The sequence below is a fragment of the Micromesistius poutassou genome (genome assembly GCF_964030765.1).
Source record: "Micromesistius poutassou genome assembly, chromosome: 15".
Taxonomy (NCBI): Eukaryota; Metazoa; Chordata; class Actinopteri; order Gadiformes; family Gadidae; genus Micromesistius; species Micromesistius poutassou.
Genome location: NC_140285.1, coordinates 6,162,801 through 6,180,642, shown reverse-complemented (window position 1 = coordinate 6,180,642; position 17,842 = coordinate 6,162,801). Strand labels below are relative to the sequence as shown.

General features: G+C 44.3%; 1 protein-coding gene across 2 annotated transcripts; it reads right to left on the bottom strand.

Annotated features, from left to right (window-relative positions):
- Positions 1-440: 440 nt before the first annotated feature.
- mfn2 (mitofusin 2) lies at positions 441-17,768 on the bottom strand. Of its 2 annotated transcripts, none has more exons than XM_084479972.1 (18): positions 17,460-17,768; positions 14,249-14,430; positions 12,989-13,124; positions 12,461-12,623; positions 11,768-11,892; positions 10,990-11,098; positions 10,580-10,687; positions 9,487-9,640; positions 8,339-8,406; positions 8,070-8,191; positions 7,714-7,840; positions 7,280-7,384; positions 5,879-5,981; positions 5,417-5,637; positions 4,760-4,915; positions 4,292-4,488; positions 3,262-3,396; positions 441-2,072 (listed from the first exon to the last, which is right to left on the bottom strand). In XM_084479972.1, the coding sequence occupies exons 2-18, from the start codon at positions 14,424-14,426 to the stop codon at positions 2,003-2,005; spliced, it is 2,277 nt and encodes a 758-aa protein (XP_084336098.1). In that variant the 5' UTR covers positions 14,427-14,430; positions 17,460-17,768; the 3' UTR covers positions 441-2,002. The 2 variants fall into 2 exon arrangements, with proteins under 2 accessions (XP_084336098.1, XP_084336097.1); XM_084479971.1 differs by lacking the exon at positions 17,460-17,768 and adding an exon at positions 16,837-17,344.
- Positions 17,769-17,842: the final 74 nt, after the last annotated feature.

The following is a 17,842-nucleotide window of genomic DNA, read 5'->3' as shown; positions in this document are numbered from 1 at the left end:
ATGTTTTTTGCTCATCCTAGAAATAATTCAAGTTAAAATGCTCTGCAAGAGGATATCACCAAACCACCAAAATGTATGTGCACCAATTAATGCAAGGACTAAAAGCGTACAAGAGTTCAACAACCGTGCGACTCAATACGCGCACGAGGGCCGACCCCGTGGGGACACCCCAACCAAGGTCCCACTATTTCAGCAGCAAACTACATGACAGCGAATGGCAGGGTGTGCTTATGTGCTTATGTGTCTTTTATTTTCTCGCATTTTCGACTGGTGTCTTAAACGTTGTTCAATTTATTTTAATTATCTGTTCTTCAATTGTGTGGCTGATTTTGTTGGTGTTTTCACATGAACATCCCCCCCCCCCCCCCCCCCACACACACACACACACACACACACATTTGTACAAACCAACAACTATAACACATACAAAAACATTGTAGTTGCTCCAGCACATTTAATATTGTTGTTTGCACTGACACTTATATGAGGAACAAGCATGCTGGTCTAGACAACCAATCTAAAACCGGTTGTCTCTTCTTAGTTGTATTTCATTACATTTTGGAGAAAAGGAAAAAAAAAAGAAATATTAAACTAAACACCAACAAAACAAAAGCAGCAAAATGTATAAAGTGCAAGTCTTCACTCAGGAAAAGTCTTAACATCAACGCTGCTAGGCACAACCCAAACCCAAGTTATGTGCACCTCCGAAACAAACCTTTCAAGGCGTTTTCAATACATCTCTTAAACAGGAAAAGTAGTATCAAATAAAGTGTTTCTATCACATAGTTGCAATCAAAGAAAGTCCCAGAGCCAATTTAGTTAAAAGGTGCTGTCGAAGGTACAATAGAACTGGCCCAAAACTTTGAGTAAAACATATTTTAAATATTATTACATCATGTTGCGAGTGATCAAAAAGGCTTTGATCGATTGTTTAAATATGTGGACACTTGTGCTCGGGATTCTGGGTGAACTAATACCTCTCATTGTTCTAAAACGCAAACTCAGCCTCTTTAAAACTTTGGCTTGAGGGCTTCCGGAAGGATTCATTTTACCTAAACAGACCAAAGCAATCGATAGTCCCACAAGCAGGCTCAAAGACAGAAACATATTGCCTGGCTTCCCCACATTCAGTCAAAGAACACGAGTACAATGTGATTCCTTCCCTAGATTTTCCCAAACGCCGGATAACACATGGACCTGACACAGGGCATTGTGAATTTGTCACCAGTTTGAGCCAATCACAATAATAACCCATTTTCCATCACAAACATTGGACTGACCTAATGTTTTAGTGTAGAATTATTTTTAAGCAAGCACCTCATCTTGGTTACAAACGGTAAATGAGGTAAAAAAGACAAATTGATAGTGGTTGCTAATCAAGTGCCAACATTTCAGACATTTATATGCTATATATTTACCTCCACAAACTTTTTTGTACCTTGACTTTCCTTACAGCCAGTACACGACCCCAACAAATAAATACAATGTTTGCATGTGTTTCTTTGAAAAAGCAGAGCAAACCAAAACATTAACCTGCATTTTCCCAACAAAAATAACTCTTATTAGTAACTGCCGGCACATAATGTGTGTACAAAATAATGCATTAGATCAAATCAAAATGTACAAAAACAATGAAACATTCTACAATTCATGAAAACAAGTGAAAGACAGCAGGAGGTGGCAGTTCATTTCCGTCTGATTCAAGCGCTAGGGACAGCTGGCTCTCTAAACCAAAAGGAAGCCAATCAGATTGCAAAATGGCATCACATTAGACAATTTATTCTAAACTCAAGTTTGACTTAAAAATAATGGCGTAAGGGAGTTGCGTGGTAGCGAGGTGAACAAGAACCACGAGATCTCAAGATCAACAAGATCTCTAGTGTAAGCACAACGTTACAGAAGTCTTCCCACGATGCATTGCAGCCTCCTCCTCCTTTGGTCTGGTGCTGGAGTCTGTCTTTTTCCCAAGATGGTGGTGGAGGCGACTGCGATGTAGTTTGTTTTACCGGCCTTGATGCAGGTACTGCTGTGTGAACATGTTCAGTTCACTGTCCAGCCAGCCAGCCTTGTTCCTGTCAGAGGGAAACAGAAGAGCTGGAGGTTAGCACCAACTAGCTCACCAACATTGAGCACATTCCTCTGACCATGTATGTGAGCTCGTTGGTGCTCATAGAATTCTATTGACTATGGAATTATCATAATAAGCAGAACCACAAAAACAATGGAGCAATCAACTACATTACCTGCCAAACTATGTAAGCTTTGAGACCAAAGGCCATCCCATTTTAACTCGAGTTCTTCAGAATACCCAATGATTATGTATTCATGATTTGATTGGAAAACAACTCTCTCTAATGCAACTAGGTCAACATTTAATAGCACTTTGGTAATGTGATTGATGTCGCATGAACTTTTCCTTCGGAAACCGAACAGTGCATGTTGTGCGTTCTGCTGAGCAGCGGAACATAATATTCTCCATCTCAATCGATATGATCAGATCTTCTTACCTGTAGTTGTAGAATAATTCACTGGATGCAACTATCTTCTCGATGTGTCTTGCTACTGATCATAATGTGATCGCTCACCAGAGACCAGCAACAGTTTTAATTGCATGAATTTGTCCATTTCTTTTTTTTCGGGCCCACGCACTGAGCTGAACCAAATCTTGTTAACAGCCTTCCTGGTGTTAAGGTATAACAGGGTTTTTGACTCCCAGCCGAAAGGTACTGGGTTCATCCCCATTGTCCTACACCTAAAGCTGTGAACATGATTAAGAGGGTTTTCCTAAGTTCTGCATTGAAGGCCAACCTAGAGTAAATTCTAGGAGTGAGTCTAATTGATGACAGCTTTGTTTGACACTTTTAAACCGCTTTTTTCATTTCTAAACTCAAAAACAAGTTTTATGGATAAAAACCTCAGAACTAAAGAGCTACTAGAAGATGTTCAGTTTAGGGGGCCATGGTTATAGTTCCTGTACATCACATCGTCACACCCTAATGATCGCCGCCATTTTGGAAGCATTGGAATGCTAGATATTGTGCTTGTGTCATTATTTTGTAATTAATCCTGAAATAATTGGTCATTACAGGAAGACATTGCTGTGTTTTCATTAGCCTAGTTTACAGGTTACTTTGTTCATTCATGAATGAACAGTACCAAACTCTTAGTCCTCTCAAAATGTCAGAGTAAGCCCAACCAAAAAAATCCTACAGTGCTCTCTGATGTACAAAGCCCTAAGAGGTTAGCGCATGTTGATGTTACCGTAGCAACTTGGCCTTGCTCTGCAGCGTGTCCAGCAGTTCTATCTTGTTGTTCATGTCGCTGATCTCCTCCTCCAGGTTCTGACGCGTCACGTCCACCTGCTGACACAGCTGGGCGAACGAGCCCGCCAGCTCCCTGCAGGGCACATGATCATTAATTATCAATGAAAAAATAATGACCTAAAATTCTACCATCATCCTTGTAGAACTACTAACGACAAAAAAAGAGCTAAATTATCTGTTATACACTATTATACACTGATCGAGTAGTTCACAGAGTATGGTAGGTGGTTAACGCAAAGGAGAACAAGAAGAATTAAAGCAAGCATTGATGATGTTTCTATCACGAAACGAGCACAAAACTGGAGGAATATGATATTATAGGTATGTCTAAATATTCATATACAGTCAACTAGGGGTGTAATGATACGCGTATTCAAACCGAAATATTTCGGTACGGGTCTAACGGTTCAATGCACGTTTCATTTCGGTACGTACCGAAAAAAAAAAAAAAAGTTGTTTTTTTTTGGAATTAAGTTTTTATTGATTATCACGCACTCTGTTAGTGTCTTGTCTTGTCCTGCTGTTTTGTGTTGAGGACCACAATGGAAATAAGTCTTGGACTTTATTGTGTTTTTATCCTCAATTGTCTTTTCATTTGTGTAAGGCATTTGTTTGATACAATTTAATAAATCAAATCAAAATCGAATTGTTTAATAAAATACAGAAAAACATACCGAACCGCGACTTAAAAACCGAGGTACGTACCGAACCGTGACTTTAGTATCGTTACACCCCTACAGTCAACACAAAACAATCATCATTACGGATGAGTCAGTAGTCTCTTACGCCATCATGTAAGGGCTGTAAACCAAACACTGCGATTTCCACGGCATACTTTTTGCGCATGTCCAGCACGCTCTACCCAGATGCCACCCCTCTCCCCTTGAGCATTTCCAGAATCAGGTCCGGTCCGGACCTGATTCTTCAAACAGAGTTCATATGTCACTTAATGCCTAAGACCAACTCACTGCTGCACTTGGTGGCTGCAGTTGGAGCCGGTGTAGCTGACGATGAGCTGCAGCTTCTCGCTGGCGTACTCCACAAACTGTCTCTTGAAGGCCCGCTCCTTGGCCTTGGTGGTCCAGGTGAGGCGCTCGTACACGTACATGAGGCCGTACATGCCCACCGACAGAGCTATCAGGCGCCAGCCCACCGCCTTCCAGATCTGGTGGGAGCAGAGGACGGTGGAGGGGTTAGGGTGAAGGCAGACGAGTGGCTTGCAGAGGAGGCTTGGACGGCTCCAGTCAGACTGGAGCCGTTGATTGGTGAACATGGTGGAGAGCAGAGGAAACTCCCAGCCACGTGGTCAATTTACACGTAAACACACATAGAAACACAAGGAAGAACGGCCAATTCCAAGCAAGAGACTCAAGCATTTCATTGGTATTAATAACTGAAGCTCATTTTTCTAGTAATGTGTGTAGATGGCTGCTTACCACGCCCCCAACCACGATGATGCCCATGGAGGTGCGGGAGGTGAGGGAGGCCAGGCCGGTCACCATGGAGACCATTAGCTCCTCCTGGGTCATGGAGCCCTGGGGGAAGGGAGGCATGCTGGTGCTGACGGGAGTCAGAGCCAGGGGGCGGGGCACCTGGCGCAGATGGAGAAAGAGACGACATCATTATGACATCACATACTTAGCCAATCACAGGTAACATGGTGAGAGGTCGGGGGGTGGTGGGGGGATTTCTGTTGTTGCCATTGCATCAGCTGCCTTGTTTCGAGATTTTGAGTTAAAAATAGTTAAATTAACTCAATAATTATAGAGGTCAAGAAAGGACTTGTTTATCATATGAAGATCTGTAAATGTTCATATGTAGACTTATGTAAGGGGCATTCAGTTGGTTGCAATCTGCAACCTCACCACTTGGTGCCACTGAATCCTACACATGCACCGTTAAGTATATTTTTCCAAAACAATACAAGAACCAAGACCAAAAAAAGACAAATTTGAGCCAACACCAATAAACAAAGTGAATCACAAAGAGACCGAAGAAACAGAAGCAAAAAAAATAAAGCGGAAAAGCGAGGTCAAATCAAAACAGACAGGTGTGTATAACTCAGGCTGCTGGGTCCCCGGCTGGCCGCCTACCTGGTCGCTGTACCCCATGAGGGCGCGCCGCGTGTTCTTGGGCCCCAGGAAGCGGTTGACCAGCATGGTCCAGCCCATGGAGAAGTGGAAGCCGATGTCCTCCTGGAAGTCGCTGCAGAGCTTGTCGCAGGCCAGGTCGTAGCTGAGGCTGAAGCACTGGCGGGGGACCAGCTTATCCACCTGCTCCCTGACCGGGGCGGGCAGCAGGGGCTTCAGACCCTCTGGGGACAGGGGGGGGGCAAGGGGGGTGGGTTATCATCTTGGGAAGGTAATGGACAGATGGGAATTAGATATTTTCATTTCTAAATCTATAAAGCTGTGAATATTGTTCACAGATAATTATGATAGAAATTATGAATGAATGGATAAATTATTTAACACAGATATTATCATATCATCCTCCCGGCCGCTAATACAAAGTGTATTGGGGAGTATTTGATGATCACATGGAGATGTCTGTACCGTTCATCTCAGTCTGGGTGTTCTGCAGGGCGTTGGTGATGCCTGCGGAGCATCTCTCTGACATGTTCCTCCCCAGACCCTCCTCGATGTGTCTGTGGAGCTCCTGCAACACAGCGCCACTACATCAGACACCACACATCAAACAACCAGACTCACTTATGGTGGAGGCTTTGAAGATTAATTAAATCACAGTCTTTTGATGACCTAGTTAGCTCAAAATCAAAATGGTGTTATTCAAATCACCTAGCCAATCAGAAACATTGACACATTGACACAACAAGCCAAACAGAAACAGCGACCCACCTAGCCAATCAGAAACAGAGAGCAATAAGCCTGTGTCTGGTTGGATCGTCACAGTGTGGTTCCAGTGCTTTGCTCTTCTTTAACAGAGAGCCAGTTCTTACGTTACCCGTCACCAACAAAGTTCAAGGTCTGAGTGCTAGGCCTTGGATGAAGCCCAGGGGGACTTGGCTGTCTGGATTGTGGATCTGTGATCGGTGTCTGCACAGGGCCGATTTAAGCTGCTGTGGTTTCAGCACAGAGAACCATGAATTGTTGAAATTCCTGATTTAACTGGTTTGCAAAGGAATGGGTCCTCTTCACCAATTGGCCTTCTGCGTTGTTAACCAAGCGGCAGGCATGACTTCCTGTCTGTGAGCTATTGCCCAGCAAAGGCCAGTCCTTAGATCACACTGACCCTTTGTTCAATTCCTTATTGTTTGGCTTCCTTTACTATCTCACTAACGAGTACTTCTGCTCTCTTTGAATAATGACGCAGCATCCATGCAAGGGTGTGAAACCGAAAGACTGTAACACAATGATCTGGGCTCTTTTTAGTAGAGAATGCATCCATTAAATGCAATTAATTCTACAAATATTGTATGCGACTTTAGAAGCCTTGTCGGTCCTTGGTTCCAATGCGTCATGAAGAAATTGCCATGACAGAATAAAAACAGTCATTGTTTCTAATGATTGTTTACAACGTCAGTACAACGAGGTACAATAGCAGTGTCTAACGGGGGTGTTTGAGCACACTGTCTCAGAGTGGTGTGTATAAGCACTGTGCGGTCTCAGAGTTGAGTCATTGCCTAGACATCTGAAGAGAGCTGGGTGTGTTAGCTTCATGTACCCACAGGCTAAGGTCAACACAGTTGTGTTCAACCTCCCATACTGGGTATGAGCAACAAACTGGTTCCTAAGAGACAAAACAGCCTTTCCCCTTATATGCCTGTCAAGAGAAGTATTAGGGATGCAGCCATTACCTTCATTGTCCATTCATAATGTTGTCAATGACATTTCTTAAGTAATGGCCAGCTTGTGCGTATGTATGCGCGTATGTATGCCCGTGTCTGTGTGTGTATGCGCATGTGTGCGTGTGTATGCGTGTGCGTGTGTCCTTACGTTCTTGTAGACCTTCAGCACCACGGGGGAGGGGTGGAAGTCCATGTGGAACTCGTCCACCAGAACATACAACCTCCGGATCTCCTCTGCCATGGCGTTGGACACCTAGCCCCGTCGAGACACAAACACAGAGCCCCAGCGTGAGACACAACCCTTGGTGTCACTGCTTTTTGTTTGTTTTCATCCGAGGCCTCAGCCAGCCGGCAGATACTGGTGAAAGGTTGAGTTTGTTACTGGTTAGGGTTTGGGTTAAAGAGTATGCAGGATACCATCCATCTAGCTGTCCCATTGTTGAACACAATTTAATGCCTAATTCGGTATGTGGTTTGCACCGTTGACTGTCTGTTCTCCAATGTGTGGTGAATGTAAAGACACCTTTAACAGTTCTACTCTAAATGTTTTCCATGTATCTAGAGCATGGGTCTCATGGTCACCTGTCTCTCCACCTCCTCTGTGATCTTCTTGATCTTGGCCTTGCAGTCCATGCTGAGCAGGTCCAGCTGTTTGTCTATGAACTCCATGCGGTCCTGCCGGTCCTCCCGGGTCTCCATGCAGTGGATCCTGAAACGCGTAACATTATTTCATTTTCATCTAACCTTCAAGAAAGTCTCATTGAGATTCTGTACCTCCTGTACAAGCATCCTCCTGTATATCTATTCACGTACATTATATTATATAATGGCCATACAGGACTGTAGCGTGGACATTTTATACAAGGATTAAAGCATACATGCTAAGGTCATGAGACCCGACACGATCGTCACCATGACAACAGTGTGGCGTGCGCTACCTCTGCTCCTGTGTGGCCACGTGCACAGAGTCCATGATGAGGCGCAGGGCCTCGGAGATCTGCTTGGCCCGCACCGTGTGCTGCTCGAACTTGGTCTTCACAGCGGACTGGGAGATGCACTCCTGTATAACGCACACAAACACTTTATTTGTGAATCCTGTAAGGGAACATTAAAGATGGATAACCTCTGTCCAGGGATTCAGGATGTGTCATGGGGATCACCATGGTAATGTTGGTCAACAAAAAAACGAAAAAATACAACGCCTCACCTCAAAGCGTCTTTCAAAGTTCTGGAACTCAAACATGCGGGCCTGGAACCCCTCGGCTAGGGCACCACCTGAGAACGAGAAAGAAAACCTGTTGACTGGCCGGCCGCGTGTGTTGTTACGTGCATCCACGCAGCGCACACACATACACGTTCAAGGTGTGTCTTCAAACAACACATCTATATGCCCAGTACAGCCACAACACAAGATGCAGTATGGTCCCAATTTAGCATTTCCATTCCTTTGGAACGTGGAAGAAGCAGTTGCTTGATCACGTGATGTTGACTCCCAACACATCTTGCACTGATGGAAAGGCAGCCAGGTCTGTAGGCCTAGTCTGTAGGCCTGTCGCGATAAGCAATAACTCAATTAATCGCATGATAAATTAAAATGAGCTTGATCATTTTCGCCGGCCGCAATAATTTTCATTTGCATACTTGTTTGTTTTTCTCGTGTCTCTCTCTATAAAAGAGACTGGATGACAAGAGTTTTCACTCCAGTGCATCAGTCTCGACTGACCCCTCTCGCTTCCTTAGTTAACCCTCATGTCGTGTCAGTCACTTGTCAGCTGCATGGTCTCTGTGTGGGGAGGTGGACCTCTGGCGTGCAGCATGAGAGCCCCGTGATGAGTAGCATGCCAGAGTTAGTTAGACGCTAGTTGAGATTTGGAGGAATAAAAACAAAGATGGACAGCCGAATGTGACAGCTGCCGTGTGGGAGCACTTCGGGTTCAAACCAAATGACCGTGGTGAACCACTTAACCTGTGCGAGCCGGTATGTCGCATTTTTTGTAAAACAGTAGCAACTAAACGCACCAATACAACAAACATGCATCTGCACCCAAAGCATAATCATCAAAATCACTGTTTTTTATTCAAGTGCATATTTTGTTAAAATAGACGAGAGTCCATTATATTTATTGTTTTTGGTTGTTTTGTTCATTTATTTTGGATATGTAAAATGTCTTCCAGTTCCAGTGTTAAATATTCTTTAGAAATAAAAGTTTATTGATCATTGAAAGGGTGTACTTGAATTATTATGTCATTATCATTATATTAGTTGAAAATGTTCTCAAAGCAGTATTGCAATAATTTCTGGGACAATTTATCGTCCAGCAAAATTTGTTATCGTGACAGGCCTACTAGTCTGACCTGCTTCGGGCATGCCCTGGGCCTTCTGGACACGGGCCTGCAGGACCTCCTTGGCGGACACGAAGAAGATGCGGTCGCTGGCCTGGGCGCGGTCCACCACGCCCAGCTCATCCACCAGGAAGCTGCTGCAGCGGTCCATGTGCTGCCTCCGCACCTGCAGGGGGCAAGGGTCGGAGGTCATCAGGTCTACAGGTCAACCACCACCTACCCATGTACACACATGTAGTGATGACAATAGGTCATTTGTTTTGCGTTTCCTGTCATCTGAAAAGGTTTTGACAACATGCAATTGTGTTAGGTTTAGGTTTATCGCAGGTCTAGAGAGAGGCTTTAGACAAAAACAAAAATGTTGTCTTTCTGCCACTGATAGACAATATTATTAGCTGGGAAAACCATCCATGATTATAGTTATTGTACTATGTAAACACTAAAACAGGACAGAAATCCCCACAATCTAGGCACTTCCTCTGCCCGTCAAAATGTCTAGCTGATCCGATCAATGGTCCATCCTATTAGCACTGATGTATCCACACACACACACCTTATCCAACGAGTTCTAAGCCTAGCTTGTGCCAGCAGGTGAGTGGGCGGCAGTAAACTAAGTGCATTCATTTTAACCAGGCAAAAAAAACGTCATAGATCAATAATAACAAATAAGAGCAATTATGGGTGTCAACGAGGTGTGACCTGACACGTTCTGACGTGTTACAGATTCCAGAATGACAGTTTGTTAGAAAGGGAAAGGTGTATGTGGGATAGTGACTTGTTTAGCAACCAAAGCACTGCATCCTAAGCCGGTAGCAAAGGACTGCGGTAAGCATGCAGTCCAGCATGGAAACCAACAGCAGGAGACAAGGCTTACTAAACAATAATTGACATCTGAACTGAAGCCAGACTGGTTTATCTTGATCTCTAAAGTACCTGCAGGCTTCAACGTGATGCAAAAACCCTGGCAGAGTCAGAGCAGCCCTGATGGGACATGTGCTTCACGTGGATAGTTTTTATAAAATTAAATGAATAAAAAAAAAAATGTTGTTTTTGGTCATTGGTTAATCTGGTCCTCGGCTAGACTTCGATGACCATGGTAACCCACCTCCTCCATGTACTCAGGCTCTGAGGCGGAGGCGTCCCAGCGGTTGTTGAGGATGAAGATGTTGGGGCTGGACAGACGCTCGTTCACCTTGTGGAAGAAGAACTTCTCCTAAAGAAGGACACACACAGTGTCTGTTATAGACGGGTCTGATTGTACCCGGATGGTGAGTGTAATAGGTGGGAGGGAGGGTATAGACAGAGGCCTTGAAGTGTGCCATATGAATTATCATAATTATAATACAAACACTATTAATCACCATAATTATTTAAAAAAGGGAAAAATATCTTCCATTACCATAACCTAGTGTAAGGAAAATTAACAATAAAGTTTGACTTTTAAGTCAAAGGTTATGGTAATAGGAGATATTTTTTCCAATGTCTCACTATTAACGAGTCACTGTTTTGGCTCACCGTTTGCATGAGGGTGGACTCCGAGTTGGCCACCAGTACGAAGACGTCGGCGTCCAAACAGAACTTATCAATCCAGCTGTCGAGCTCTGTGGTCACGTCAATACCCGGGCTGTACACACAGAGGACACCAGAGAGGTTAGCATCAGCTAGAGATAAAGCTACAGTAATGAAGCCTACAGGAGACCAGGGAGGTTAGCACAAGCTACAGCTATAGCTACATTAAGGGCGCATGAAGGAGACCATGGTGGTTAGCACTAGCTACTACTAAAGCTATAGAAAGGAAGCATACAAGGGTTGGGATAACCAAATTATCATTCATTAGTTTTGGATATTCAAACATTAGTTGGATATGCCGTTAGCACTTTGACAGCTGTCGTCCTGTGGGGGGATATACAAGCCGTTAACCACCCCGCCCACTAACCCCCCTGGCCATCGGGGTGTTAATCGCTTTAGAAGTGTTTCAATAATGAATGTATTTCACAATGTTCAAACAAGTCCATAAGACACCCAAAAGCTCCATCTACTAATAATAAGGGGTTGGTTATTTAGTAAACATGAATACAACAGGCAGCAGTGTTTTTCCTTTTATGGCGATCTGTCCCCCACAGCGCCTGTGTGATATTTATCACCGGGTAAATAGCATGAGTCCTGCTGTGAAGTGTGTGTGTGTGTGTGTGTGTGTGTGTGTGTGTGTGTGTGTGTGTGTGTGTGTGTGTGTGTGTGTGTGTGTGTGTGTGTGTGTGTGTGTGTGTGTGTGTGTGTGTGTGTGTGTCCTCACCTGTCCACCAGTACCAGGTCGTCCCTCAGCAGTGCACACTTGGCCTTGGGCCACATGACACACACCAGGCTGCCGGCGTCCAGGAGCTCATCCTTGTGCAGAGCGTGAGCCAGCTGGTTCACCGTCTGGAAGGCAAAGAAGAGGCATATAGAGATCTGGACATACAAACATCGAATTACTAAAGGTTCTATGGCGAAAGTCAGCCAGGACACAGCAATGGCCATCTCTGTGGTGGTCACTTGTCTGTAATGGTAATGTAATGGTTGCGGTGCTGGTGTTCAATGCAGCAAGATGAGGGCTGGCCTGGCCAGTAATCCCAAAGTGACTAACAGTAAATTCAGATACTTGTCATTATTGTCATTGCCAATATTCCGTCACTTACAGGGTTAGTTTGGCCGCTGACTCCAGAATAGACAGGTAAGGTTGTGGAATTCCATTTAATTTATATTATATTTAATCACAGGTAGTCTCAAAGGGCTTAACAGGCCATATGACACCCCCCCTGACCCTAGCCTCCTAAAGGGCATGAAAAAAACCTCCCTTAATTAGCAAGGAAAAAGTCTTGAAAAGGAACACAGAATGGGGGATCCCTCCTTCCAGAGATTTAACCCATCATAACATCAAACTCAGGGTGTTGCTCCATGTTATTGACGTTTTGTGATGAGTCTGCCTTTCATGCCCCGGATGGCTCACCTTGATGCTCTTCCTCTCCTCTGAGCCCTCTGTGAGCAGGAAGGACTCGTTGCCGTCCGTGCCCTCCACCCTCAGGAAGCAGTTGGTGGTGTGACCGATCCCAGAGGGGAGCACCTTGTCACACAGCATGGCGTTGATGACGGAGCTCTTACCGTTGCTCGTCCTGCGGGGGGCAGTAGACAGTAGGGGGTTTAAGTGGACACATATCTGGGACCAACCTTTACACCACCTGTGGTCTCCCTTAACACTTCCTACTTTTAAGTCTGTATGTATTTATTTAACCTGTTTATATCCAGTTAGAGAACAGACATGTTCCTCATGTACTAAAATACAAAAAAACTGATGCCAATGTAAAGCACTCTGAATGGACTTTGTGTTTGAAAGGTGCTGTACAAATAAAGTTTGTACACTACTACACGTGATGGCCTTAAGCCATCACGTGTAGTGCGTTTGATAGGGAACATAAAGGGTTAAGTGTGCAACGCTAGCACGTGCTATGTGTTAAGTCGGAACAGAGTGCCAACGTACCTGCCGAAGAAAACCACCTTCATGTGTCTGCGGGCCAGCACCTCCCCAATCCCTGCGACCTTGGCCAGGTAACCCCGTACCTCCTGCACCTGCTCCTCCGTGATGACCGGGTCCAGCTCATCACTCTTATATGTTTCTAAGGAACAAACGAAAAACACACAAATTAATAAAATATTGATGACATTCACAACTACAATTAAATGATCTGGCCTTCCATAGTCTGGAGTGCTTTCTGAAGTGATAAGATGACTGAAGTGATCACATGACCGGGAAGATGACATTGAGATGATATGAACGTTGCATTCACGTAACATGAACGCAACACAAACGCAACATGAACTTAGCTTGACCGTAACATAACCCTGACATGAACCCGACGGGACAGTCAACGAGACAGTTGTGTCGTTAATCTACCATAGAAATCAAGGGGTCCAACTGTTGAATCTCGGGGCCATCGTCATTCTGCAAACTACCATGCATCCTGAAGCGAACAGTGCTACTGTTTACTGATGCAGGTAGAGGGGCAACGTCTCCAATGGTCTCTGTAACCAGGAGCCACATGTTGGTCACGTCTGCATAACCTAACCCACACACTGCTGGGGCCGAACACATGACTTACATTTGAGCCAAAGGCAGACAAGCAGGCGTGTGCATGCAGAGCGTGCACTTTCACCTCAAAAAGGAATGTGTCAATCTGTTTCAAAATCAGAAAACTTGGTTTATCCTTATTTTGGGAATTTTGCAACCCAGTACTTCATCATACGTTATCTTTACCTTCACACAGGTTTCAAACAGTACTGTAATAACATGCAGGAATGTGAGTAATTAGTGGACAACTGCTACGCTAACATACCAACGTTCTATTGGTATGTTAGCGCAGCAGAGCATCCCTGCCTTCAGCTGTACATTAAGCCAGAGTGGATGGGCAAGTAACACATAACAAAAGAAGTTTGCTGTGAGTTTAACACACTTGTTTTACATACATGAACATTGCAGTAAAGTTAGGACTGACGCAATTTATAAAGTTGGGAAATGTCTACAGAGCACAATCACTGGCGGTTATGGATAAGATAAGCAAGATCTCAAAAGAGTGAGAGAAACAAAGAGAGACAGAAAAAGACAGACAGAGAGAAAGTGAAAGAGAGCAACAGACAGACAAGAGAGAGGGAGACAGAGAGAGAAAGAGAAACAGAAGACAGAGAGAGGGTGCGAAAGGGGGAGTCAGACAGAGAGCGAGCGAGGCAGAGAGGTGTGAGGTACCTTCCAGGAAGGAGGAGCTCTCCTTGATGTAGGCCCCCAGCTGCTCGAAGATGCCATTGATCTTCTTCTTGGCCGTGACAAAGTGCTTGAGCGGGGACGCGTTCACCTCGGCCATCAGTCGCTTATCCTTCTTACCGTGGATGGAGTTGGAGTTGGGCCTCGGGAACACCAGAGACATGACACTGCAGGTGGAGACAGGAAGAGACAGAGAGAGATGGAGACAGAGAGAGAGAGGAGGAGACACAAGAGCGGAAGACCAGAGAGAGAGAGAGAGAGAGAGAGAAAGAAAGAAACAGAGAGAGAGAGAGAGACTCAAATAAACATCAACACAGCAGCCTTGTCCCTCCACCTGAATACTGAACACAATATGAGTGATTGGAAGGGGAGGTAGTGTAACAGGGTGTAATATCCCTTTAATTATAATTACACAAAATTGCCTTTTAGTTGTATTACCTGAAGTTTAGCTTTCCAGCTGCCTTATGTGCCCCTTTCTATTTGATTTTGTTCTTTGATTTAGCTACACCTCCTTCTGTACTCCCGCCCACATTTCTGAGAACCCCATAAGTTTCCTGTCCCCCCCTGCTGCTATTTATCTTCAGGTATGTCTTTTATTTCTTTGATTTCAAACATTTTTGTGATAAGTTGTATGTACGTAGCCCCTTTTGTTCTGATTCTCTTGGGAAGAGAAATTGGAGGATGGTTTAAGGGCACTTTCTCAAAGGAAGCTGTTGTTTTTATATTTATCTTCAGACAATAAATGGACGTCGGATTTCCCGAGTCCAGACTGAGATCCTGGGTCACGTCGTTACTTGAAAAAAACATACACAACGCAGATTCAGCCGGTCACAGTAGGAACTAGTTATCCCAGATGAACACAAAAGAAGGCATACTGGCCATACTGGAAACTGTCCTTTAATTAGCATAAGATATGAGTACGAGTATAAGACCAACAGGATGACTCAGAGCCCACAGGTCATTCATTAAAGGAAAAGCTTTCAAAAGCCATCTGAAGTGACTATGGCCGAAAAGTGAGCCAACAGCAACACAGTGGAATGGTCTTGAACCCACATTTAAATTAAAAAAAGCTCATTACAAAATTAAACTTTGAGTATATGACAAGAGATGTTGAAAGGCAATGTTGATGACATCATCCCAGAGGGGGGGGGGGGAGGCAGTTATACAAAATCCAGAGGTTCCAATTCCAAGGTTCGTCAACTAGTACTGTTCTCCCTATGACTCAATCTGATAGGGCGAGTAGCGATCCATTCTGAAAGGTAGGAATGTGTCTGCTTGAAAAGCAAGGTAGCAGGACCAGCAGCAGCAGTCATGAGTGGAGGTGGACAATGCATCACAAGCCCCCCAGGGATGATTCTGGATCCCCAGTTCAAACAAACAGCCTGCCAGAGAGAGCCTGTGCACGTGCAAGGAGAGCTAGTCTTTGTTAAAGCCCCAGGAAAGAGAGAGAGGTGGTGTGCTCTTGCTCTTGTTGGCCAGCACACTAGGGCCAGCTGTGTCGTGTCACATTATCGGGTAAACCTTCAAAGAGTTGTGTAGACTTTATCTGATATTATGTACCGTATGACGTTTTAAAGCTGCCTTTGGTTGTTGTTAGGTTAAAAGAATTATGACTGATAACAATTATTAAACATCTAAAATAATTTGGCTCATAATTCCCCTCCACAAAACAACATAAATTGAATACACTGTATATAGAGAATATATTTGATCAGTTTAAGTTAAAAAGTTGAGTATTCATAACTGCTCATATTATAAACGAGGTCAGGCTGGTTAAGGTGAGCAGAAAACGGTGACCTGAAGTTTAGTGAACAGTGTGTCAACCCGGGGCTGAAATGTCACCCACTGGTCCCCAGCCATGTTTCACTGTAGACAGGCCAGAGACCCACATTCGTACGTGCAGTACTACCTCAAAGCCCTGCCAAATGACTTGCATACCGAGATCTCTGTCGTCTCATGGCTGTGTGACAAAGTGTCCGGTGTCCCTCTCTAATATTTCAGTCAGCATGAAACTAGCAACTGCTACATCTAAAATGTGTTTTTTTTTATCATCAAAACCACCAAGAGAAGGCTGCTTATACAAACTCAGGTTACACTAAACATTTAGTGGACCCACCCACTGTTCACTGGCAGTTTCTAGTTAGTGGTATGCATGTAGTAGCACCACTGAAACGTATGCCATAATACAATACTAGAAAGGAGAAAAAATAATAATAGTCATTTATAAAAAATTCTTCATTCTTCATGATCCCATAGCTATGAGGTAATATGTCAACAGTAATGTCAATGAGGCAGTGCAATTTCAGGCTGAGGAATATTTGCCCCAAGATACTTTTAAAAGATAAGCAAGGATTAGATCATATACAAGATCAATCAACTTTTACACACACATCTGTAAATGTATTGTCAGATAGCAAGAACAAATGCATGTGTGACTGATGACGCAAGTTCAAAATAATATTTCTGAGGTGCACAGTTCAGAGGTACATTAGTTATCCGCGCCATATCCATTCAGTCAGCAATCCAACTAGAACGACAGCTACGAAGGTTATGATCTTTGTATCAAAGCTTACCTTTTCTTTTTACGGTCAGCCCTTACACAGAAAAGATGTGTGATCCGTAGGTAGGACAGAGAGTGTGGCCGGGGTGTCTAACACAATGCAGACATTGCGTGTCTGCACTACATCCCTCGTCCGCACTATGACCTTTCACACAATTCTAAGTTCATACAGTTTGTAGCTTGACACCGGACTGAAGTCCTCCTTAAATCAAACCACAGTAGATCTCAGGTAGTCCACATTCAAAAGAGAGCGAGTGAAGAACTGAAATAAGAACAGCCGAGACGTCAACTAAATAAAAACCGCTTGAGATCAACATAAACCGGTATGAAGGGCATGCCTACTGTCAGAAAGTAACTGAACTGTCATCTCCAAACGATTAGATTTCCTTTTGTCCCGGGGTTAGTTCACGGTTCATCTACGACGTGAGAGAAAAAACGGGATTCACGGTTGTTATGTAAGCGAGTAGACAAAGTAGTGTCCAGCAGAAGGGGCATGACAGGCAGGCACTAAACATTAAGCCACACAGCAAGCTAACGGCTAAGCTAACCGGCTAGCCGCCCACCCCCTAAGCTACTTCCTGTCATCCAGATCGTGACTAACTCATCCTTCACCAGTCATTCAGGACCTAGGCTTACCGTGGATGGAAGAACTGGCTCACACTCAGCGTGCTCGCATGATGGTCCTTCAAACTCTGTCCTTGGTGGGACGTTATGGATTCAGTTCAGGGGTTTCGCACGTATGTTACATATCACAGTTGGAGCGGGCATTCGCAAGATGGCTCACAACACGCTGGCGTACGTTGACGTTACGTTTGCGGCATCGACAGTTCCTCGATACGCAAGTAAAGAAAAAATAATATGTGAATGACAAAAGCAAATTAATTTAGGTAGTCGCGGTATTATGTCTTCTGCATAGACTTTGGTCTTCTGCCTGGCTGGCGCTGCTTCTTGGTCTTCTTCGTGCAGTGGAAGCGATAGACGGAGCTCTGACAGGTCTAGAGCTGTGTACGTCTGCCACC